Source organism: Anopheles coustani, chromosome 2 (genome assembly GCF_943734705.1).
Source record: "Anopheles coustani chromosome 2, idAnoCousDA_361_x.2, whole genome shotgun sequence".
Lineage (NCBI taxonomy): Eukaryota > Metazoa > Arthropoda > Insecta > Diptera > Culicidae > Anopheles > Anopheles coustani.
In genome coordinates, this window is record NC_071289.1 from 48,118,164 (window position 1) to 48,144,340 (window position 26,177).

Consider the following 26,177-nt stretch of genomic DNA (forward strand, 5'->3'; position numbering starts at 1 on the left):
GCATGTGTGTGGTTTAAATGTGTGTGAGTGTGTGCATGCGTGCGTACGGTTAAACGGCTGTGTATATGATGTGCAGATACAAGGAAAAACAAAATGCATTGGGATGGCATGCATGAGGACATCAATAAGTTAACATTGGGGCATGATTTTTTCTCGCAGCTGGAATTAAGCTAAACATACAACTTGCGCAACATCACAGAATACATGACGCAGAATGAAACAGTGCAAACGATAAACACAATTATTGGGTTTATGCTCTCACACTAAATTGTTTTATTATATGTTGATAAATCATTTTGTTTGTGAATCAAAAAGTAACAATTATGGAATTAATAGAAAAACAACATTATTCCTTTCGGGTACCCTTGTATATGTATTAGGTTTTTTTTTAATAAGAGTAAAGCCGTTTTGTCTATTCTATGGGAAAAAGACATAGAAAAATATCGTCTTGCTGTTATTTCATGCGTTAAACTATTGAAGTAAATAACCAGTTTCATTGACAATCGTATTAACTTGCTAAAGAAAATACTCGCACTTTATCTGTTTTGTTTTGTGGTTGAAACCTTTTTTTCACAAGATACCAATGAAGGCACTACACATGAACCACCGAGCAGGTTATTGAGTAACTAGATTTATAGTACGTTTGTAATTCATTATTACAGAGGAAAAGCCAATATATAAAGACGTGAATAACCGGTTTAAAATAGAAAAACAATGCTCTTATATTAACAAGTATCAATCAATGATCAATGCTGATAGAATTTATCTATTACAATCTTTCTCCAAATTAGCACTGCGGCAATAATTTGAATCTCCTAGTAATTGTGCCTGAATATCGCATTCCTTGCTATTGATCGCCAACATCGTACCGGGCAATCTCATGTCGATCTTTGTCCCGCATGCCATAAACCCGCACGGTTGGCCAAAACTCCTGGAATGTTAGCAATACTTTGAAACACAATGGTAAGCATCTATCGATTGCAAGATTAATTTGATATGTGAAAAGCATGGTTTATGTTTGTTTGTAGACTAAAATGATACAACTGCCGGACGGGGGTCAGAATCAGCAAATACCAGATGTAACCCACAAGGACAGCTGCAGTGGGGGTGTCCCGTTCACTACGACAAACCCACAAGCGACTTCAACTCCTTCTGCCAAAGTACAGGAGCTACAGCAGGCTACAAATGATACCCTAGGTGATGTGACGGAGAAACCGCACCCCAAAAACCGCCGCACATCTACTCGTCGTTTTGCGGTCGGATCGGGTCGCAGCGACGATGATCCTTCTACTTCCACATCCTCAACCACATGCTCGTCGATCGCTTCTTTATCGATGGTGTGTGATACCGAAAGCCGTACATTCAAGATGCCATCTGTTATGGGACCATCGGAGTCAAGAATTATATGTCGATTACCGCTGGATCGGTTGGAAACAATCTTAAGCTCTTTGGATATCGCAAAACGGAGCAAAAATGGTGCCACAGACATTTCGCCAGTCGATACGGTTCTGGATTTGAATAAATCCCTACCAACAGATGGAAGCACATTAACATCAACAGTGACGCAGCTATCGAAACAAATTCAGTTAGCACAAGATGAGTATGGTCCTTTGTACAAGCTGCTCTGCCTTTACTGCGAACGGACGTTCAGCAACCAGAAGCTTATGTTTAAGCACACTGATCGAGTGCATAAGCTGTCGAAGGACAGACGTAGCAGCTCGCGCGTTGTGTCCACGACTAACATTGCAGACGTTTCCTTATGCTGCAATTTTTGCTACAAAAGTCGCACACTGAAACCATCGTCGGATGATTTACCGCAGCTATTTAAACATTTGGTTACGCACCATTCCGATCGATATTACGCCTGCGAGCAGTGCATTTTACGGTTTCCCTGCGAGGAAGCTCGCGAAGCACATATGGAAGCAATACATCCAGCGGCAAATGGTGCACGACCTAAATCAAAGGCAGCTCTTAAAGCGTTCAGTCATAATCGCAATAAAACAACCAATCACCATAGTCTTACCCTGCCCAGCAGTGCAACAGTTAAAAGTAGCAGATCTGCTAAGAAAACACTCCACAATCGCACCACTAATGATGAACTCCACGAAAGAGACCAGCCTTCAGATACGGAAACACCCGCTGGCACTGGTGGCCAGAATGCACGGTTGCGATCATCGCCAAGGAATACGATGGCCCCATTGCAAAGTCGCGGAGATGGGAAAACCAAAATGAAGACGATAGTTTTCAAAAAATCCGAGCGGTTACTTATGCGCAATGCAGAGCCGATGCTGCTGTCCCGGTTGGGTATTGCTCAGCATCGGTTGCCCCGTCAAAGTCGACGTCTGCTGGCAATCGCTTCTTCCTGTGCCAGGGGTGATGCACTTTCATCGTCATCATCATCATCGTCGTCATCGTCATCGTCATCGTCGTCGTCATCATCATCGTCGTCGTCGTCGTCGTCATCGTCGTCATCCTCCTCGTCATCATCATCGTCATCCTCATATTCAACGAGTACCGCAGGTCGGGCAAGCAGTAGAAAAAAGCATATCGCTTTGAGTTTGGACGAGTCCCAGAAGGTAGACAACTGCGTTATTAAGGTAACGAAACTTAAAAGTATTCGCTCGTCGCTGAACAAAATCACCGTAACTTCCACTTCCGATGGTGGTAGCGGCGGCATCGATTCCGGCAATCAAACATCCGATCCCAGCAGCGGTCGCACCAAAATCAGCGATTTTGTATTAACAACGACAACTGGAGTGGCTCCAAGCAGCGGTACTACTTTTCTGCAAGGGCGAAGTGGAATCGGTTGCAGTTATACGGCATCCAACAATGCCAGTAGCACTACGACTGGTGGCAATAACAATTGCAGTATTATGAGCAGCACTACTGGGAACACTGGAATTAGTGTTAATAGTGTTGGGCTGTTCGACGTAGATTTCTACGAAAATGTTACTCGCAATGTTAACATAAATTTAAGTCGCTTTTTGGATGGAAAGCTGCAGCTTTCTCCGTCGGATATGCCGTCCCCCAGCGTTAGTGCAGTTAATGCAGCGCCGCCGACTGTGCGGTCGATTGTTGTACGGAGTCCGACGGTGACTGACAGCAAGATATACGAGGCGACGGATTTGCCAGTAGGCGGAGTCATGTTTCCAACGTTGCTTACGGTCGAGCAGTATGGTACGGATGTCGGGCCGGGACTATCTTCGATGGCGACGTCGTCGGCAAAGGCGAAGAAACCGATTACGAAAAACTCCTGGAAGTGGAAGTGGGATTTCGTAAAGAAATACAAGTACGTTAATGAGAATGGGCGGATTGTGAAGAAAATTAAGCAACCAACGCTTGGTTTGCGTGATCTCTCCAAGCTCGATATGTGGACGCAGCTAACGATGCGAATGAAGCACGAGGAGGTACGCAAAAGCATTTCGCATAACGAACGCGACGATGCACCAAAAGAAGAGTGTGTTGCAGTATTACGTCAAAATAAGCAAGCCATGGTGGACCAATTGGATCAGATACTTGACGCACGTTTGCTACCTCAAATTGATCTGGAGCAAAACGATCAGCGAATAATAAAGGTAGAGCCTACAGACGAACAACCAAGCATAGACAACGGCAATGAATCTTCCAAGTCCCTTATCCCATTGCCTAGCGGCAACGAGGAAGATGTAACATTGCCCCATACAGACATGGATCTGGGACAGGCATTTTTGCAAGGGCTTGAACTGATGAAACTTGTGCAACACAATAACCTGCTCCCGGTCGTACTGAGTGGCGAATGGGCCCGCCCACGGTGTTATATTTGCTACGGCTGTGGGGACAAGTTTAATTCGCTGAAGCAAGTAGAAGAACATCGCATTTTTCGCCATCCGCACGTCTACTCAACGTTTTACGAAATAGTAGGCCGCGAGCTCATCGAGAAGCGATTGTACAAGCACTTTTTCATCCCCTTCTCAGCATTGGCGGCTCATCGTTTGCATTATTTGCGTTTGGCTGAGCCGGAGTTTGAGCCAGAAGGTTCGGGTCCGTATATCGATGGCACCTACAAGAGCATGAATCTTGAAATTAAGAACGAAGACTCTTCCTCCAATGAAGCCACTTCCGTTTCCACAACAACAAGCGCTGCATTAGTTTCATCTTCACGCTCTTCAATCTCCAGCAACTCGATTACGACATTAGCAACATTAATGGATGCTAGTGCCGACTGTGTCACTTCCCTCACCCATTATGCACCTGCTCTCGCAGAGGACGAAGGCGAAAGCAGTACAGTAGTATGCAGCAAATGTAAAAAAGAGTGTCAGAATATGTTGGTTTTGTATGCGCACATGCTACATTGTTCCAACGATTACGTTTGGCTGCAAGCGAAAAAACGAATGAAGTATCGTCGTGCTAGACGTCGACGAGGCGGTAACCGAAATACTTCCGGCACAGTCGGTGGGCTGAACTGTGCTGCGTCACTGCTGGCTACTGTGCGTAAAGCACAGCAAAATCTGCAGACTTCGGTGGAAAAGTCGGAAACGGCATCTACAACCTCCACGTCGTCTTCGAAAGATGGCGGGTTAAGTATTGACCTCATCAACAGTTCCAACACAAGTACGACAAGCACCAGCAATGGTAGTATTGGAAATACCAGTCATTCGCCTAGCAATAAGAAGAAATCCAAGTCACCAAAGCCAAAGGACACTGACAGTGAGTACTTTTCAATTTACTGGAGATCATTTCAAATTTATTTGTATAGGTTTTTTTTACTATTTTTTTAAATTTCAATACATGCATAAGTTAACGTCACGCAAACTGTAAGGGAAATGCTAGCGTTTTTTAACGCATGCAAGTGTTTAATTAAAAGCTTTCTAACACGTGAAGGTTTCTATTGGAATGTTCGCATGGGAATAAATGGGTATGCATAAAATATACAATACATACAATAAAAACATTAATTTTATATTTTTTTCATATTGATTCATATGAATCTATTCTATCTTAAGATTTATTCATATTTATTATGAATATATGAAACGTTGATGAATTTTTCACGAATCTTCATGATTCTTCTCTGGCGTGATCAAGCGACTAAACAAAAAAGGAGGGGCTTCTCTTCTCAGGTTTTGCATTTTTTGGGCTTTATTTCTATGTTCTTTTGAAATTTATGAATCTTTGGGATTGGGATCTCTTGTTGATGTAAACACGCGAATTTAACAGAGCAAAAGCTGCGACAGTAAAGTGATATAAACATCCTGAATCGTTCGGACGTCAAAGTATTAATAATATTTAAAATAATCATAAAGATAAAAAAAATGACAGAGTAAAAATAAACATTTCAAATAAACCCATACATTCTTTTAGTCTGGGGAGGCGGTTATTAACATTTGATTGTTTTACAAATAGGTATGGTCGGTAACATGCACAAAACGGGCAGCAGCATTATCCTGCTTAACTGTAACAATTTGCATATCAAATACCGAATGCTTTTCTAAAACATAAAAATATCATAACTTTTAATCTAATCATTACCAACGTACTTCTCCTGCTTATAGGTGACATTGTGAAGCGTCTGTTAGCCAATCTACCTGCAAAGCGAAACTCCCGGCAAATAATATTGCAAACAGCGAAGCAACTCGGCAAGCGATCTAATGTTAAAGGACGGGTACCACTTGTAGCTTCATCAAAGGCATCGAAATGCGTCGGGTTAAAGTCTCGCCACTCTCTCGGTGCAGTGGCCCCGCGAATAACCAGCCCCAAAGAGACAAAAAAAGTCAACGTCGCTTCACGATTATCAACAGCAGCGTCCCTTCCTACTACGAAAGCAGATAAACAGCCTATTCGCGATGGATCTACTAGTACGACTCTATCGGATACCTCTACTGCTGCCTCATCGAGAAACCTACGAAGTACGTCGGCCGATCATAGTCGCTCTCCACAAAGAGAGGAAAATGGTACTGTAAGTGGTAGCACAAGAAGTAAGTGGACCTCAGCAAAAGTGCAGAAGAATTCGATATCGAAGCAGAAGGAAAAGCGTAGTCAAAATAGCACACGAGTGAAGAAGATCGAAGGGGAAAACAAAAAAGTTCTACAATGGAAAAAAACAAGTCGTCAATTCCGGCGAATGTCAACAGGTGGCAAACGAATTTTACGCAGTGGATGCTCTCGAGAAATACCAGTATCTGGTCGTAAGCCCCAGTTAAGAAAGAAAGCGATACCCGGGCGAAAAGGGAAGCTAAAAAAATCAATTGGTAGTTCGCCGGTAGACTCGAGTTCGAAATCGGTTGGTAAGGATGTTGGAACACCCACGACTTCATACAGCGATCAAGAGAGGGAAAATGTTCAAGAAGACAGTCGGCATGAAGAATCGACGAACTCCATTCGAACGGTCGAGTTCGATATTGCAAAAGAGAAGGATATTGAAAACAAAACTAACGATACAAATGATACACACGTGTCGGAAGAAAATTCAAGTAATGTTCAACCAATAACAGAAACAGCACCTTACAATGATCACCTCAGTGAACACCCAGAGAGGGAGTCACTTGTCGATTGTGGTGAAATAGTTGAGCAAGAAGAGACCGTTCATGCTTTAAACAAACAGACCTCTTCTACTGCTAGCATAGATGGAAAAGGAATAGAACAATTACAGACTGAAAACGAGGGTATACAAGAAGTAACAGGCAGGTTGGAACAGTTCAAGGCACCACCAAATCATGAGTTGGCAAGTGAGCTAGAAAACAATAATCCTGAATCACTCTGCCAAACAGAAGTGCATTCGCTACTGATTTCGTCTGATAAAGTGCAGAACGATACTGACGTTGACATGATCGCCTCTTCGTCATCTTCGGTGAACAGCTGTCCGTACAATCGTCCGCTATTAGACAGTAGCAGTCAATCACCAGCGAGCAAACGTAAGCCTAAAAAATTGAACGATTGTATAGCAATGCTAACGGGAAAGCTTTCAGAAAGATTAGGTGTAGATTTTTTTAACAGTCAAACGCAGCGAAAAAGTTCCGATTCCGTAGAACAAACGTCTCAGACAACACCGGAGAAGCCAACAACAACGGCGCCCATGTCTGGTTCGTTTCAAGTAGAAGAAGCATCAACTCTAGAGTCACCACATTCAAAACATGAGTTTGTCATGTTACCATGTAAAAGCCAACTAGAAGTAGTTGCAACCCCTGCTCAGCACTCTTTACACGAAAAACCGCCGGTATCGATAAATCCTAAGAGTTCTGTGCTATCAACCCCACAGTTCGACGACATACCTGATCAAAAAATGAAATTAGACATCCAAAATCCACATCAAATGGCAAACGTTTCTCTGGTGGTAAACCACTTGCGATCTGGAGGTAATCTTTCTGAAGGATGTATGCCATCTTTGCTAGAAACGGGTGCAATACCACCTTCAACCAGCGTATCCGCACATGAAATAGAAGATCACTTGTCTGATGAGCCGTTAAATTTATCAAAAACCTGCCGCGAGCGTCGAAACACGTACAATTCGATTTTGACCCAAAAGGGTTCTCTGCATCACCAACAACAGCCATTTCATCAACAACAGCAACATCAGCCATATCAGCAACAACAGCATCAATCTGGCTCCCGTCCTGGTTCGCCTACCCTACATTCTACAGAAAGTCATTTGCAGCAACACAACCTTCGCATGCAACCGGCGGTATCGCACAGCCAAAAATATCTGCCCCCACACATGGTACCAAGCTTGATGCATCAGAATCCACTTCGGATAAGCCTTACTGTCGACCAGACAGAATCAAACACGGGCTCATCCTGTACAATAACGCCGAAGCCTGGGAGCGGAAATTTATCGTCCATTAAACTTCCCCCGGGCTTGATTATAGAGCGGGTGGAGTATAAGCAATCGCGTCCCGTCATTTCCAAGGAAGCTCCATCCGTGACAATCGTAGCACGGCACCGTCAGCTTCCCCATACCGCCAATTCTCATTCAGAAGAGGCTACGGAAAATCGTAAATCGACTGCCACCGTAACAATGCCTTCAGTTGCTGCAGGCTTTTCATCGCCTCCGTTTGCGCATTCACTATCAATGGCCGATTCACAACCCCAAATATCGATGCAGCAACACTTTTGTAGCGGTAGAGAGCATACGAAAAAGGTGTTCGATGGGAGTAGCAGTAGCACCAGCGGTGCTCATACTGCCAATATCCTACCAATTACGCCAGACCAAATGGCAAGCAATAATGTACGCGTTCTGCCGGCGACCGAAAAACCAACTCAAACCGTCGTTCCGTTTGTAGAGAATCGCATTTCAGTGACTATCACCGAAGCGAAACCCCCATCGGACCGTCTACAGGATGTACGCATACGTCCGAGGAATAATTCTTCCTCAGCGTCCTGCTCTCTACCGCCGGCAAGCCATTCGCAACCATTTAAATCTCAACGAAATGATAAAGCACTGCCGCCGACAAGCTTTTCAGCTAAAGCGCAGTCAGCAAGTCCGGCACCAACGGTGCAACTACCTACGCAGCAAGCAGTTGCGAAAGTACCGTCATTTCGTCACCAACAGCTACCGCAAAATCTCTCGAGTGTAGGGGTTCCGAATTCTTCGGAGAAACCTCATCATACAACGTTGATTATACCACACGTTCCAATGCCGCACCACGCTCCTCCACCGCAAATGACAACCAATGCAACCAAACGAGGTCGCCGGAAAAGCATTTTTGTATCATCCCCCATAACCGACGGTGGTCTGTCCGTCCCAGAATCAACAGGCACCTCGTGTCGTGAAGCGAAGAAGATAACAACTGTGAACAGTACAACCGATGCATCGATCCAATCGCTACGTTCCATCCTTGCACCAGCACAATCGTCCTTTGCACCAACGGCGGACAGTTTATGTAGGGCTAATATGCTGGCTTCTATGTCGTTTTCATTGCTACCGCCCGGTTTACTGGGAGGGCCAGCGAGCATGGGACTGGACTTGCAGCGGCTGGCTGCGGTTGGACTACCCGCTCACTTAAAACCGCCGGTTATTCCACCCCTGACCGTTCCCGTCTCGACTTCTTCGGCAACGTCTTCCGCCACTTTGTTGGAGAAAATCCTGCAACCGACCCGCAACGAAGCGCTCACAAATGCTCTCGAACAATCTTTAAAAAGTGCCCAATCTTCTTCACGACCTTCGGAACAACAACTTGTTGCGTCAGATAATGTGCCAGTGTCGTTCCTGTGCAATCAGAACACGGAGAACATCCAACATGGGCAACAAAATAGAGACGTTACAGGGACGATTCCGTTTGATCATGTGCAAGCAACAACATTACCATCGCGTACGGTGAAGATGCCAGAAGAAAAATCATCCGGTGGTAGAAGCAAAAAATCCTCTTCGTCCGGGCGTTCCGCGAAGAGAACTTCGTTTGGTGACATTGATCGAAAAACACTGATGGAACAAATTTGGAATGCATCCATCGTCGATGCAATGATGGAGAAAGATGCGAAATTAGAAGGCTCCCGGTTGATGCTACAACACACAATTCCAACGCAGCAGCATGACAGATGCAGTGCGTTGACCGGTCCGGAGAAACCGCTTGCACCGCTACAGGCCGTGGACGGTTCATCCGCGAACAGCGTGGATTTATGCGAACCCCGCACCACAGTTTCACCAATTTTTAGTAATACCCCAGAAGAGAAGGCAAATTCTAATGAATCACATTCCCATCAATCGAAACAAAATCTTCACAACGAACTAAAAGAGCACGACGGCAGCAAAAAACAACCATACGAAGAAGAACGATTGCAAGAACAGAATGACCAACCAAGCGCGAATAAGGTGTTATCCCAGGAAGAAAAAGTAGACCGGCAGAAGGCTCTTGAACTATCAGTTCAACTAGAACCAAACGATCTTACGGTTATCTCACGGACGCTGGACCAATCTACACAAGCAGAGGAAAACAAACTCGGGAAATCCCAAGCAGAAAGGCTATTCGAAAAAGAATCTGACAAAATTTACCCGAATGAACCAAAGTCCACAGTTGATATGGAGAATAACGTTCAACGAGCTGGGGAGCTGAATAATGTGGAGCAAGCAGAACAAACGCCAGAGAAAGACTGTCCAAAATTGGCTGCAGATGGAAATTTGATGCCAGCAGATTCGACCGAAACGGCCAAGTGGAACGAGCATTGCGTACAGGCGGAAAGTATAACACCGACACCAAAAGTTGTACGAAAGCGTAGGAAAAACGAGCTAGCTTCTATTTTGTCCGACCAACTGCTCGAAAGCTTCAAAGAAGTGGACAAATCACGTCTTAGCGATTTGAAGCTGCTGCACGATATAACCTGTGAGACGCCCGACGTCAAGTTCACCTTGGAGCAAATCCCACAGCTGGCAAAGCGCAAATCGAATCCGCCACGAATACCAGAATTAGTATCACAGTTCGCATCATCATCAGATAAGGTCACAACACTTAGCGTTGGCGGTAAAAAGCTGGGAACTAATAAACGTATTCCAAAAGATGTGGAAGGCAGAGAAAAAGCTGATGAAACGTGTGAATTGGCAGTCGCTGATAAGCAGCGCATTGCTAGTACTCAGGAGCAGGTCCTAACACTTGCTCGTCCTCCGTCTGATCAAAGCGATACGGCACCTTCGGTGAAGGAAAGCGCCACAAAACAACAGCAGTCAACATCGTTTGTACCGACCCGCAGAACCAGAAAGCTTTCGGTCGATATCGAACGACTTCGTCCGGTAGCATTGGCGAAAATGGAACGGATGGCACAGAAAAATGTTTCACAAAAGATTGCAGGGCATTTGGATGTAGCCTTACCGAAAGCGCAAAAAGATCCTCCAGTCAGTAGAAGCGCCAAGGGCGGTAAGGTAGCCCAAACGAAGGGAAAAGGTTCCTTCAGTTTAATGGAGGATGGGGCGAAACCAGGCACTCATATCGAAATATCCGACTCCATAGAAGCAAATGATACAAGCAAAGATGTTGCTGGTTTGGATCTTAAGACTCTAGCTGTTGAGGTGCCACCGGTGGGAAACAAACAGGCCAAGGATAACAAACTCTCGAAACAAAAAAACAAAGAACAAACGCCTACAGCAATAATGCCATCAGGCGATGTAGTAGATGCGCGGGGAATACTCGAGCAGAGCATCAGTGTCCGTGGATTACCGGAAGCAGTATCGAAGCTGGGGGACAAAAAGTCGGCACCGACCGTTGCTACTACCATCATCAAGCGGGAACGTCGGAAGTCTGTGTTTGTCGATCGAAACATGGCCAAATACGTTGAACGCGATAAAGAGCACGAAGATCAACTGCATTCAGCAAACAACAAGCAGACAAGTAAAGATGACTTATCACTTACTTTGCGTCGTGGGATGCGTAGTCAGGATAAATCCGAACCCATTAAGATGGACAGCTTTGTAGAGACGTCGATGAATCCACGCGACCCGCGCCGTCGAGTTGTACAAAAACGGATGGAACTAGAGCGTGCAGCGGCAGTAGCGGCTTCAGTTAACAAACCGTGCAATAGCGAAGAGAAGCTAAAAACATTGGAGAACTCTACCGACGATATGGCACAAAAAGAAAATATTCAACAACCCAAAGTGGTGAACACTAATTCAGCGAGTCCGGCGAAAAGATCCAGCGTCCCTGCGAGTGCGCAGCCACCACCAACCAAGCTTGAAGATAGTAAGACCCCCGCAGTGCGTAGAATCAGTGCACGGAGGGCGTCCGTTTTTGTACGTTCGCCAACACCACCATCATCTCTCGTGCAACCAATTTCGTCGGCTACGGCAGTAACGGCCGAGAAAAACACCGCCGATGGGCAAAGTGACAAAGGAAAATCTAAAGAGGACGAGCATCTGCGTACCATTGGACACGAAACCAGACGCATCTATCGACGGCGGGCCTCTATCTATCAGGTTCCGATCGAGCTGCTCCAGCAGGACGATGCAGATGAGTTCGAGCAACGCGAAGCCGAACTAGAAAAGAAGAGAAAGTCCGCGCAGCAGGGCAGCACCACACGTCGGTCAAAAACTCCCGGACCCGGGGAATGGAATCGCCGCAGTCAGATACGCTTGAATGGTAAGCCCGAGCCATCGATTGAATCGTTATTGCTGCAAGCAACCAATTCGTCCGATAGCTCTAATGTCCTTAATGGTCCGAAACGGCGAACAACGAAGAACAGTCAGATAGCGGAGACGGTTTCAAAGTTGTTCAACATTCAGGAAGAAATTATGCTGATCGATAGTAGCCGTCGTAAACCAAAAAAAGTCAACACCGCACCCTTAACATTATCATCGACCCCGGCACAGCCGTCGCTGTCCCAGGTGGCAAACATGCCGGAAGAAAGTGCAAATGCCGCAAGTACATTGCAGGGGTGTGAAAAGTTACTGAGCGCACAACATCAGCCAGAAGAATTAACATTTGTTACGGCTGGACCCGAAGAGGGCAACATTTCCAACAGTATGGACAACCAACAACAACAGTCTCCACTGCCAGCATCGACACCACCGGCAACGCTTCCGTTACCTCCTCCACCTCCACGAAAATCTATTTCCTTCTCGAACGACGACGAAGACGATTCCCCAAAGGTTATCAACGAGCTGGTGGAAAATATTTTGAAAAATGCACACGAATCGGACTCCTCCGACGATTCTGAGGACGACAACATGTCTCTGGCTTGCTTCGCGGCACAGAAAAGTGTAGTAGAAGGTGGAGTTCGCCGGCGGCGCGGAGAAGATGGTCCTAATTTAGACCAGGACGACGGGCTGACGAACATGTACATTCCGTTGCGAGCGATGTCGGTTACAGCAGACGACGATGACAGCACAACCTACACCGATGGTATGGATGACGATCTGATGAGCGTCACGACGGAACTGGCACCATCAATCGGCGGCAGCATGTACGGTGGGCGTGGCGGAAGAAGAAAGCGTCGCCAGTTAGCGCCACGTGGAAGCAAATTGAAGCGACAACAACAAGCAAAGGCGAAAGCAGCTCAGGCTCAATCTGATGACAAGCATTTAATAACGTACAACTGTGAACTGTGTAGGAAGGTGTTCAAAAAGCAGGATGCGTTTAACAAACATCGTATGACCCTAACGCATATCGCTAAGCTGTCGGAACAGGAGTATATAGAATCGCAGCAGAAACAACAGCAACAGCAGCAACGCGACGAACATCCAACACGTGACCAAAAGAATAATGAACAGGACAAATTACATCCACTTTCCAAAGAGCAGCCTGCAGTTGGTAGTAGTAATTCATTGTCAAGCGAACCAACCAGTCAATCAACTGCAGCATCTTCATTGTTGTTGACTTATCCTCGCGAGCTGGAAGGCGCGGAAGAGGAAACAGCATTACAACAACCGAAAGATCTAGATAAAAATACATTAAAAGTTCTCAGCCAGGAAGAAAAGCTCTTTTACGAGTGTTGCTCGATGCTGAAGGAATCCAAAACAACCGAAGGCGACAAAATGAGTGTAACTGTGTCGCTTAAAACGAATGAAATGGATGATGCGCCGGAGTCAGCAATATCAATGCTTAGTGTCCCAGTCCGAGGGGATGATAAATTTGGTGACGTGCGATACCCACTGCATTCCGTTCGTCAGCCTCCTTCGTACTTAGGGCGCACTGTGGTTCCGACGATAGTCGAATCGTTGGAACCACGGTATACGCTCCCGACGCAGTCTGCAAAAGATTCTCCGTGCTATCCAAAGGAAGAAGGTGTTCCCCCGGAGAAAGCAAATTTTCAAACATTTCGCGACGCGTGCCATAGTGAGGGAGGTAAGGTACAAAACAGGTCAAACGTCGTCGTGGCCGCCGAAGGGTACGGTAATATTTCACCTCAAAATTCGACCAAATCGTCGTCCACTACCAGCAGCAGCAGCAGTAGCAATGCGAAAATAAAAACGAAGGGCGCGTTAAAGGGGTACGATAACTTCAAAGTGTCGATACCGATGACGGGGCTGATCATGACGACGAACACTGGTGGAGTCGCGCCGGAAGATATCGACGGGATCGGAGGAAGTAGCATTGGATCAAATTCCAAAGAATCGCGACTGGACACGCTAGCAGACGTGGCGCTCTGTGGAGATATTCCAATCGAATTCGGTGTGCTTGGACAGTACGACCGGAAGCTGGAAGCAAGCAGTACACAAATCGAATGCACTTCACTCCCGACGGTCCAGCCGAGTTCCGCATCGATGGTTAATTCCAATGTAAACTCAAACGAAGTGACACAGAACAAAAACGACGACGGGGAGGATATGAAAGAAGCTGCTACATCTTCTATTTTAGATCCTGGGGCAAATGCTCAGTCGCATGCAGGTGAAATTGATAGTTGTAAATCCGAGGTGGCTGTTTTGGGAACTAAAAACCGTGGCGCAACATCGTACAGTACCCCATCAACCGTACGCTCGCGGTCCGGCTCGCGAAAGCGAAGAAAGATTGAGCCAAAGTCGAAACAAACGGTTGGGAAGGGTGGCGGAACAGGAGTGCAGCTTGCGGCAACAAGACTCGAACCCACCGCTAGCCACCACCACAAATCGCCGGATGATGATGATGTGTACGCTTTTCAAGATTCTCCTAGCGATGATGCGCTACCCGGGACGTACACGTCGAAAAAGTCCCACGACCCAGTCTTGTCGATTGGTAGCGGCAGGGAAGGAGGAGTGCAACAGCAAAACCGGGCACAGAAACGCGAGGCTTCCCCTGCACGACGAGAAGACGAAGAGGATAGTCAGGTTTCTAGCCTAAGTTTCTCCGATCGGGACGATTTTGTGTACGGTACCAACACGATGAGCGACGAGGATGAAGAAGAGGAAGAGGAGGAAGGTAAGAGCAGTAGTAACAGCAGCGGACAGACGACGCCGAAAAAGAAAACCAAAGCCGATGTTCAGAAAAAAAGTTTGATCATGGGTCGCATTTTCAAAAAAGGTGGCAAAAAGGAAAAGACCAAGGAAAGCATTGAAGCTGTCCTCAGCAAGAAGACTGGTGTCATGCTACCTTCTTCCTCGGTTGATACAAAGCATTCTATACTGGACCCTTCTGCGGTGGCATCATCAAAGGCACCCCCCGTTAAAGACTTTGATAAGCTGTTCGATACGCTGAAGAATGCTACTCCCTCTCAGGAAGATCGTGTCGATACGGATCGTATGAAGCGGCCAACCTCCGAGAAGCGTCACGGTGAAGTCTTCGATAAGGATCCGAATGTAACATTCGAAGCTGGCATGGTGATGGTGCAGGAGGGTAACAAGTATTCCGAGCTCAAGGATACCAAGAATGAACACGAACAACTAACTAACAGTGCAACCGCTCCGAGTCGGTTGCGCCGGACGGCAACGGTTCGGCAGAAAAAGTTGACCGAAACGTGGGATTCCGATGAGTACGAAGATTTCCATTCCGACGATATCATGGGACTAATCGACCGGGTAGATGACGCTGAAGTAAATAATAGCGATAAACCAGCGGCGAATAATAATGGGCAAGTGGGAGTGGATAGTGCAGAACCGCGCTCGGTTAGTATACCGTACTTTCTTGGTCTTTCGCTGAAGTCGCACATCGATCGAGCGGAAGGCGGTAAGCAGCATACTGATGAAACGCTGGAACATCATGGAGACGAATTGACTGGAAACAAACAGCCACCGTCGACGCTGGATGTCGTCGTAACGGATGACACCATTCGAAAGGTGATGGAAAGTGTCATTCTGGAGACTATGGTAAAGAGCAGCAGTCAAAAGGGCACGCTAGCATCATCTGGTAATCACCGAAAAACGTCCAACAAATCACATAAACTTACCAACAACAGGGCCAACATCAGCCTTGGTGTGTCGGCATCATCTGGAAACTATAGCGCAACAATCGTTCCAAAGAAAAAGAAAGACATGCTCCAAAGTGATGCCGATGGCACACAAGCGTTGGAAGAACACGTGCTCGAAAGTAGTGTGGTTATATCGTCCCAGACGATAACGACCAAGTTCAAGCAGAAGTTGAATATATCCAAGCGGAGCAGCACCCCTAGTAGCGAAGGAGGAAGTAGTATGGTTGAGGGTAGTAATAGTAAAAATAGCTCCAAAAAACCCAAAACTTCCTCCGTACTAAGTCGTGATCCGATGTTGGAGCAGGATAATAACAGTGCGCCTGTTACCGTAAACTCGCTCGCTGCCAACAATAACAACAACATTCACAATAATAATAACAACCATAGTAACAAGCACAACACCAATAAAGTAAAAGCATCGACAACGTTGTCGAACACATTCAAACCAAGTCCTACGGCGGTAAAAGGTCGCATCATCAATGATGGCTCGTGCGTGGTAGGGTCAAAAGTTCCTGCCGGCAGAGGTAGGCCCCCCCTGAGCTCGACAGCAGCCGCTGGTGCATCTAGTACCACCTCCAGACAAAAAAAGTCAGCACCAAGACGGATGAAAAACGTAGCCTACGATCCGGACAGTGACTATGAGCATAGTATCAAATATAAAAAGGTGAAACGCAAACTGTTGGAAAGCGATATCGAAGCCAACCTGAAGATTGAGCAACTGCAATCATCCCTTAGCCCGGACGTCGGTAGCATGATGCTGTCGACCACCACGCGCCGTAAGCGGAACGCTGGAGACATGCTGTACTACTGGTCCTCCTCGAGTGACGAGGAAGAAGCGGCAAGTGAAGGCGAAGATGGCTACGATAGTTGCGAAGCAGTTGGAAAACCCAAAAAGAAGCGTTCCAGTGATGCTCGGGGAAACAAGAATACTACGATGGAAAAACAAACCTCTACCGGCGGAGGGGGTGGCAGAAAACCGCGATCCAAGGGCCCGAAACCGAGCGCCGGTGAGTTTCTGTTAGCCGATAGTCTCGATGGCGGAAAGAGGTCTGATGCTGGCGTAAGTAGTGAGCACGGTGCAAAGCAACTACCTGATGTAGATGGGTCTTGCGTTGTGCCAAGTGATGGTGGTGGTGGTGGCGGCAAAACGAAACAAAACTCATCAAAACCCATCGTGCACCCTAGCATCTTAGAAAGCTCTGGCGGCACGACACTGGTAGTAACCTCTACGGCCGATGAGGCGGCGAATGTAGTCGGGACTTCTGGTAAAAATGGTCGAGGACGCAAGCAGCAGCAGCACCAGCAGCAATCAAATCAAGGTAAACCAACGGCTGGCAATGATGCGGTTGTGGATACGACGAGCAGCAACAGCAACGAAAATCTCCAGCAACATGGATGGATCGTTGGTGACTCGCATAAGAAGCTTGTCACACTGCTGGCGCATGCAAAAGGTAAGCAGGAGCGAAAAACGACAAACCATCGACGAAAGTGAAGCGTACAAAAATGTGTTAGAGAAACAAAAAAATAAATAGTAAATACTATTCTAGGGCGGTGGTAAAATATGGACTCGCTTCCTGGGGAAGGATTGATTTTTTTTGTTTTGTTTTCAACATATTAATTCTAATCCATTAGTCAAGTGTAATAAAATTAGTTTAATTGTAGCCCATTTAGCAAACAGTGCGCCTTACCGATAGCGTAGGTTTTGGTTTGATTTCGATTTAGATTTTATTTTCTGAAGCTGTACAGCAGATTGTACGGAGTTTTTAAGCTTTATGTTGTAATTGTAATGTCGAACAATGAGGCGTCCTAATTAAAGAAAAAAGAATCGCCAAGAATAAAACAAAGGGTAATCTTGTGATAAAAGCGCATACTTCTTCACGTAAAAATAGCAGAAGCCCCCCCCCCCCCCCCCCCCCGCTCCCTCCCCCTGACCATCCCACACTAAACAGGTGGTGTGACAAACAGGGATGTGGGGATAGTAGTAGTAATGTTGCCATCTGAAGGTATCGTTAGAGAAATGCTAACTGTTAATCATGTGTTTTCAACTGATCAACATAGGACATTATGTACAAGACACTGATTCATTACATACACATATATATACACACACACACACACACACAAACACATACAATCACCGCAGGCTGGAAAAATGAGTGGAAGTATATTCTTAGGCCTCTTCCTGGTCCTTCCATCGCAATTCAACTCATTTTGTACTAATTGTAAAACGCGGGTTTCACCTTGTTCAGCACAAAATGAACTGCGATTAAGTACACATATTACAGCAGTAATACGACAAAATTGCGGTAGTCTTGTGATAGACCTTGATGCGGGATGATAGCCAACAGGAAAATATATTAAGATGATCTCTTCCGCTGCGTTGAGGAAGTGCAATTTGAATCCCTGCTCAACCTAGTCTTGGAAGATTGCGTTTACACACTTTCCTAGCCTGTTGAACCATATGTATTGCAGTACTTGTCTAATCATTCAACAAATACGGAACGAGGCTAGACACGGTGCATAAAAGAATAAGCACCTGAACAAAAATAAGTAAATTCGCTTTCAGTTGTAATTCTAAGAACCAGAATAGTGTCATTGTATAAAGTAACATTTCATCGTATTACATGACGATGACAAAAATAATCTTGAAAGCTGCACATCACCGTAATCGCTGTCTCAAAAAGGCTAGAACCGACACACAAGTAAAGCAACAGACAGTGTTGGCATTGAAAGATACGCAAATTTGTCATGTAGTAATAGCATTTCCGACAAAAAATATCTTCATGTGCGAATACTTTAGTGTAAGTTAATGATGCAATGAACAAAACTGACTATTTTTATTTATGTTGATGTATCATCCTCATTTTACAATCTACTCTACTTTATACCGAAATCAATAAAGTGTTACCGCTCTGTGCTTGTATATAAAAAACAGGAAATGTACGTTATTATGGCTTTCTGCAAACACATGTATTTCATCTGATTTTTGGGAACTTGAGAAAGAATGATGCAATTCGGTCCATTCGGGTCCACTTGGGTCAATCGTGGGTGGAAAATGGAAACTAGTACATTTTTTTATTTTCGATTGTGTAGACCACAAACCGATGTTTGGAGAATTGACGTCGATACATTTTTCTTCAGTCTCAATTGTGTTTCAAATGGAGTAAACGTGTACTATAATACAGACCCTACACATAGCCATGCAATGCAATAATGGCTTAAATGCTTAAGATATTTTTCTTCTTCTTCTTGGCGACCGTGTTGGTCATGCTTGCCCGTTAAGGGTTTAAGAGACTTTCCCCATGCGTACGAGGATAGTCAGTCCTCTCGTGCAAGGGTGAGTCCGGGCTCGGTTGAAATTTGAACTCACGCCGTCGCGCTTAAGATATTCTTCTTCTTCTTCTTCTTCACTGGCCCGCTCGCAGTTGAGCACGTCGTGCTGACATGGCCTGGTCACCAATCGCTTTCCAGGACGCTCGGTCCATGGCTGCAGCCCTCCAACCCCGGTCGCATCCGATGTCCCGCAGGTTCTGCTCCACTTGGTCCATCCACCGAGCTCGCTGAGCTCCTCGTCGTCTCGTGCCGGGCGGGTCGCTGGTGAGCACCTTCTTGGTGGGGCATGAGTCCGGCATCCTCATGACATGCCCCAACCAACGAATCCTGCCGGCCTTCGCCACCGTCAGGATGTCCGGCTCGCAAAACTCCTCTACTACCTCGAGTTCGTCGCCGTCTACTGATACACTGCTCCCCAGCCTGGCTCTGTCACTGTCAGAGCCTCCGACGAGCAGGTACTTTGTTTTCGTCGCATTGATCATCAATCCAATCCTTGCGGCCTCGCGTTTCAGTCGGGTGTACGCCTCGCACACCGTCCTTGCGTTCCGCCCGATGATGTCGATGTCATCCGCGAAGCCGAGGAATTGGAGAGAGCGGGTGAAAATCATGCCACGGATGTCGAAGCCCGCGCTCCTCATGACACCTTCCAGAGCGACGTTGAATAGAAGGATAAGATTAAGATATTATGACATCTGATTTGAAAATTGTATGTAGAGCTACACTTTTGTATGTAGGTTATTGTTTTTAAAACTATTTAACCTTAATATTTTAAGTGCATTCGGAGGACTTGTACGGTGGACCTTTGAAGTGAAGACCTTCGATGTGATTCGAATACGTTCTTCTTTAAAATTATATGAGATTTATAAATTTAATATAACAAAAACTATCAATGCTTGTAGAGTGTTCGCATAAATAAAAATAGGAACTCCGCGCACTCACATAAATAACGTAATACTTTAGTTTAAACAATGTGTAAAGGATTGGAAGGAAACCTTGTGCCAGTTATTTAATCTTAATCTAAAAATCTGGAATAGTGTTACTTTTTATTTGATTATTGTAAACATAATATCAGATCATGAAATGAATGTTATATTGTATGGTTTTATACATGGGTCGAAAAAGATGCCGTTAAATTCTACACCGAATGATTTACCCATAACATTTTTGTAATGTTTCTTTGTTTTTCAATTTTCTCAAATTTTGTTTTCTTTGTTCTTGTACCTAACAGCAAATATAGTCCCATTTGTGATACATCCTAACAACACTAATATTTTTAATCCCATTTGTGCAGATCAGCCACATTGTATTTATTGCAAGAGAATTACCAGGATAAATTAGGTTAATTTCTTTTAAAAAAACCCCGGTATGACTCGGTCTTATGATCGGCAAATAGCTAATCTAAGTTTTTACTAACACTCCTTAATTGAATATTTTGTGAATATTGTTTCAATTATTTTTTTTGTCAGTAATCTTGCTGTGCTCAGTTTTTAATTTCTTTTTCGCTTGTATATCAGCCATTGTCTGCTCGATCGATCGTACATCTTTTTTATTTTCACTTGGCACTGAAATTGACAAAACGGAGAATTGTTTGATGAATGTAAAAAGATATTATAAGATGTTCAAAAGATCAGAAAAAAATTACCATAACCATAAGAGCGATTGACTTCCGTTTTCTTCGCCCCCTCCACGGCAGAATCTTTGCCAATCAAATGGATATATTTATGCTTGTAATCAGTGGGAGGCTGAGCAGTAACATTAGCTTCTTTTTGTATGCGATTGTTGTCATTTTTCCCTGTCTGTTGTTGTTCCAACTGTTGACAACGACGGTGTTCAATATATTGCTGCTCAGTTTCTTTATTCCATGGTTCACCGTTTCGTCTGGCGGTTAACTCGTCCTCAGAAGGCAAGTGCTCTTTTTTGTACACAACGATGTACCGATCGGCTCCTTCAATACCGAAGCTGATGCCAGATAAACCGGCTGTCTCCGCGACGTCGTGTCTGGAAGAGTAAAATGATAAGTTATTGATTATAAATGAGCTGTTCAAATAGCAAATACATCCAAACATAAATCCCTTCTAAAACACCGAAAACGTACACTATCGATCGATGCACTTGATCCAAAGGTTGAAATTCCATGTAGTGTCGTTTGTCGTCTTTTACCAATCTACCTAACCTTTCCTCGACGTACGTTCGGAAACGATTTAATTCATTTCTTTCCAGATTTTTTATCTTTTCATATTCTTTCTTTTGCCCTGGACGAGGAAGAACCAGATGGCGCAGTTATGGAAGAAAAAGGGACTATGTAGATAAAAGCAATTTATCACATGGATATTAGAATTTAGTACTTACTCTCAAACTTATCTTTTTCCTTTTTGTCTTTGGTTGGAGGTTTTTCCATGGATCCCAGTATGTTTCCAAGAATGTCCATTTCTACTGCACGTTCAATTGGCGCTGTGAACTCTGCACACTTAGTTATTAAAAATAGTCTTCAGTTTATAAACAAAACCTTGTCACGGTTTGGTTATAACGACAGGTCATCTCACTCAACTTTTCTTGACAGTTGAGTTCATTGGAATTGTCCGGGTCTTTTGTTGCAAAAGGTGCTTGCCCGAGTAACAAAAATAGTCATGTTGCGCTATGAAAAGGGCGCTTTTCATGGTATCATCAGCGTCCTGATGGAACCCGCGAAATATGTAGGTTGCGTGACAAAACGGCGTGACGCGATGTTTTTTATACAATGCGCGGATTTTTAATGGAGGCGATGTTTTCAATATATTGTCATCACATACAAAGGAAAATTCCCGAGTCGTAATTTTATATTAAAAGAACATTTTTTATTCAAATATATTTAAGCAATTAACAAACTGTTTGCTTACTTGGAGCCGCAAACTTGGGACCGCAAAAATCAGCCATCTGCTTGCACCAAACTTTAATTACGCCGATAACACCGCGCTTGAGCTTCTGGCGCCGCTGCTGCTCGCGTTGAACTTTGGAAGAGAAAATGAACAAAAATTAACACAGTTTTGGATTCTTTCTGATTCTTATTTATCTCAAAAACGCTTACTTGCCGAATATTAACGAAAACGGCCGTTTTATTACTATTTTCTTCACATTTTTGGTGAACTGCAATTTTACTCTACGAGTGGTGGCAAGATCAAAACAACTCTGCTGACAGCAGGCAAAACTGCCCAAGGCTTATAGAGCTGTAGGTTGGTTTACGTTGTCTTGTTGACATTTGGTTCAAATTGATAATTAATTGTCAAAATAATATTTTATTTTTTCTTCATCGCTTGTTAATTATGAGCAGTGTTTGAAGTGATGATTGCCCCAGCTACGTTAAATGATGCGATCATACGATAGCCATAGTAACGATTCGTTAATCGATGCGATGGGCAACATAACACCACAGCATAACGGCTGTAACCCCAAAGGTTCTCAAACCATCCGCGTCACACAGGAACAATCCGAAGGGGCGCTAGTGTGCTCCGCGATACACACACATGAAAAGGAGGTTGGTTCATTTAGAACAAATTGCGTCGACCGAATAATTTAAAAAATTGAACGTATTTTTTGCACTCATTGTCGTCTGCCTACGAATTGTTGTTGGTTGTGATGATGAAAAATTAATTTCCATGTACCTCAATTGGCAAAACTTAAGTTCAATTCCACATTCAAATTCAATTAGATTTCATATGAGGTAACCTCCGTGTGAACTCTTCTTGGGACTTGTTTTTGTTTGACATCTTCAAACCAAAACAAACTTGTGCGCAGTGCTTAGAAGACTACAGTCGATAAAAATTACTGTTTTTGCTTCAACAGCAAAAACAACGTGAAAAGTGTGTGTTCATTGTAAGTTTGTAAACATTAAACATGTTTTCTGTACAAAAAAAAAAGTGATTCGTTTAACAAAACGGTATGGGAACCGGTAATTGAGGAATGTTTGTTTGTGGTTATGAATGCGTTGTGCATTGCAGTTCCACTTCCTTATCCTGACTCGGCAGAGTGGTTGGTAAGTTGAATGCAATTGTATTTCGGTATGGTTCAGTCCCAACAATATATTATTGCCGATTTGATGAGATCGTCAACGGAAGAGGCGCCGTTACGCCCCAGTCCCAGCAGTCACCGTTCCGACCACTGATTTGGACCGTGTTTATGCTCTGGAACAACAACAACAAGTTCTCAAGCAACTCTACTCAAGGAACCGGGTCGAGTCACGAGAATCACACCGTATTTCGAAGACTACCCCAGGCCGACTATGGGTAGACCATTTGCACCGAGTGCATTATACAGAGCAAGCCGGCATTCCGTATTGCGTAAGTAATAATGTGGAAGTTTTCAATTTTGCAGAAGGCGAACATTTCTCTCCCTTTCGTCGAAGATGGTTAGCAACGACATAATATTCTTTGGGTGCTCATATTCACGAAAGAAGCCGCGTTGGAAATGGCTCCGTCTGCATCCAATGTTGTAAAGACGAAAACATCATCATAATCCAACAAATTCTTGATTATTTTTTCTTTCAGAAGTTTTAAACCATAGAAAAATAACAAAATATATCAATTTTTCATGAAATACAACCTTCCCTTGAACCAAGTTGCAGTTGGAGGACAGAACAATGCGGGTGCAGTTGCCTGGGTCGTAAGCTTACTCATGAAATACAGAGAACATTCTATGAACGGATCTTGAACAAACCATCGGTTTTTACATGTAAGTCAAACTATGTAAACACTGGTTACCATTCAAAATAATGTTTATGAGTGATAAATATTCTTTCCTCACAGCACGTGGTTGGCAGAATTACCTGAATAGATTGCTTACTATTAGCAGTAATATCATCAAACAATGTAAGTATGTTATTAAATTTCTGTCAAACTTTTGAAATAATGTGGTGTTTTATTTTACAGAATCGGGAAAATCAACAATTTAAATTCATCGGCAGTACATTAGCGACAAAACTAGTTAAATTTAAGAAATAATAAAATAATTCAATGAAACTAAAAAGTAACTGTAAATTTGAATTTGCAATATTTAAACCGAAAAAACCGTTTAAATTTAACGCCTATATGTAGGCAACCGCCGGGTCGAATCGTTACGAGAGCGTACAATAAGGCGTTTGTATCTCTTCTAATAGACGCTAAATGTACGCTGTGCTTTTGTATGTTAATGTACGCGATGTGTCGCACGACGCATAAATTAATGATCAATTGGTTATAGAGTAGGATTGCAGTACGAATTAGAGCGGGTGTTCAACCGCGAAAAGCCAATTTGGATTCAAATCAGCGATCAGGTGTGAACTTGTGCATGTACCGATAAATTTTGTTTAAGGTAATATGCTCTCATGCTTTCCATATATGTATAAATCAACAAATCCTTGATTCTTTTTTCTTTCAGAAAATTTAAACCATAGCTAATGATAAAAAAATATACCATTTTTCTATAAAATGCATCCTTCCCTTGAACCAACCTGTCACTATACATATCCCAATGCAGTTGTAGTGCAGAACAATGCGGGTGCAGTTGTCTGGATCGTAAGCTGACCCATGAAGTATAAAGAGCATGTTATGAACGGATCTTCGACAATACACCGATTTTTACATGTAAGTAAAACTATGTAAACTACTGCTTACCGTTCAAAATTATGGGTACGAATGATACATATTTTTTCCCTCACAGCACGTGGTTGGCGGAATTATCTAAATAGTTAATTTACTATTAGCAATAATTTAAACAAGCAATGTAAGTATGGTATTAAATTTCATCCAATCTTTTGAATTAATATGGTGTTTTATTTTTACAGAACCGAGACAATCAACAATTTTAGTGCATCGGAAAAAAATCAGAGACGAAACTCGTTAATTTTAGAAAATTAGGCGTTCCTTTTGTAAAAATATGGGTGAGGTATTAGAAATAATAAAATAATCCATAAAAACTGAAAATGTAACTGTTGATTTGAATTTTCAATTTTTAAACCGAAAAAACCGTTTACATTTAGCGCCTACATGTAGGCAACCGCCAGGTCGAAACGTTACGAGAGCGTACAATAAGGCGTTTGTATCTCTTCTAATAGACGCTAAATGTACGCTCTTCTTTTGTATGTTAATGTACGCGATGTGTCGCACGACGCATAAATTAATGCTCCTGGGGACAGGTTGAAAATTAGCACTGCACTTGTTTTATCTTATGTGCGATACTTGTATCGCTTGTACAAAGAAACCGGGCGTGAAGAATGTAGTGGTGGAAGAAAGCCAACCGTCAAGTGGAGGGCAATCTCAAACCCTACAGGCATTGGGATCAAAAATGTGTGCACTGATTGAGAGTGCTATGAAAAAGGGACTAGAAGAGATGAAAAAAGAAGTGTGTGTAGCGGTAGAGCGCCAAGTTAATTTAACTTTACGCGATGCCAACACCACCACTTTGAGAGCCCTTACTGTGCCGAAGGTTACCGTTGAGAAACCTTCACCGGTGAGTACCAAGGATAAGGGGAGTGAGAGCTTTGCTACAGTAGTGGCCAAAAAAAGTGGGGCGAGTAGTATTTTGGATAATAACGTTCAAAATATTATTAGCAATTTGGACGCGGGAAGAGCTGTCACCAAGCCCGTGGCAACTAAGATTGCTAAGGATGGGGTTGGCTCTGGGCCTAAAAATGGTAAAAAGGACGTGGCTAAAGTAGCGAATCAAAAGCTCTCCAAGTCCTTGGTAATAGTACCGAAGGTGGATCAATCTTGCGACAAGACAAGAGTCGATCTACGCGCCCGGTTGGATCCGAGGAGGCAGCAGGTGTCGGACTTCCGCAATGGTAGGAAAGGTCAGATTTTTGTGCAGTGTCCTGCAGTCGCGTTAGATGAGGTTAGGAAGGAAGTGCAGTCCAAACTCGGGGATGCTTATTCCGTTCGTTTGCCGTTGTCCAGAGTAAGGATAATGGGAATGACGGAGAAGTATTCTGGTGAGGATGTGATTGCACTCCTGAAGGAACAGAATGCAGGGATCCCGTTCACGACACTGGAGCTTGTTGGAATGTACGAAAGTAGGTTCTACAAGTACCAGAAGTACAATGTCGTGATCGATGTGGACAG

General features: G+C 44.1%; 2 protein-coding genes and 1 long non-coding RNA gene across 3 annotated transcripts; 2 read left to right on the forward strand and 1 right to left on the reverse strand.

The window, feature by feature from the left end:
• Nucleotides 1–811: 811 nt before the first annotated feature.
• Nucleotides 812–18,690, forward strand: LOC131264486 (serine-rich adhesin for platelets-like). The gene is made up of 5 exons (XM_058266785.1): nucleotides 812–963; nucleotides 1,029–2,443; nucleotides 2,513–4,686; nucleotides 5,532–12,653; nucleotides 12,693–18,690. The coding sequence occupies exons 1-5, from the start codon at nucleotides 961–963 to the stop codon at nucleotides 17,264–17,266; spliced, it is 15,288 nt and encodes a 5,095-aa protein (XP_058122768.1). The 5' UTR covers nucleotides 812–960; the 3' UTR covers nucleotides 17,267–18,690.
• A 1,505-nt stretch (nucleotides 18,691–20,195) lies between these two features.
• Nucleotides 20,196–21,611, reverse strand: LOC131262382 (sperm-associated antigen 7). Its single transcript, XM_058264378.1, has 4 exons — nucleotides 21,457–21,611; nucleotides 21,203–21,359; nucleotides 20,750–21,105; nucleotides 20,196–20,669 (listed from the first exon to the last, which is right to left on the reverse strand). Exons 1-4 carry the CDS (start codon nucleotides 21,533–21,535, stop codon nucleotides 20,554–20,556), a joined length of 708 nt encoding a protein of 235 aa, XP_058120361.1. The 5' UTR covers nucleotides 21,536–21,611; the 3' UTR covers nucleotides 20,196–20,553.
• Nucleotides 21,612–23,746: 2,135 nt separating this feature from the next.
• On the forward strand, nucleotides 23,747–24,099 carry LOC131262388 (uncharacterized). Its single transcript, XR_009178220.1, has 3 exons — nucleotides 23,747–23,811; nucleotides 23,886–23,948; nucleotides 24,009–24,099. It is a non-coding gene; the product is annotated as an uncharacterized LOC131262388 (long non-coding RNA).
• The last annotated feature ends 2,078 nt before the right edge of the window (nucleotides 24,100–26,177 follow it).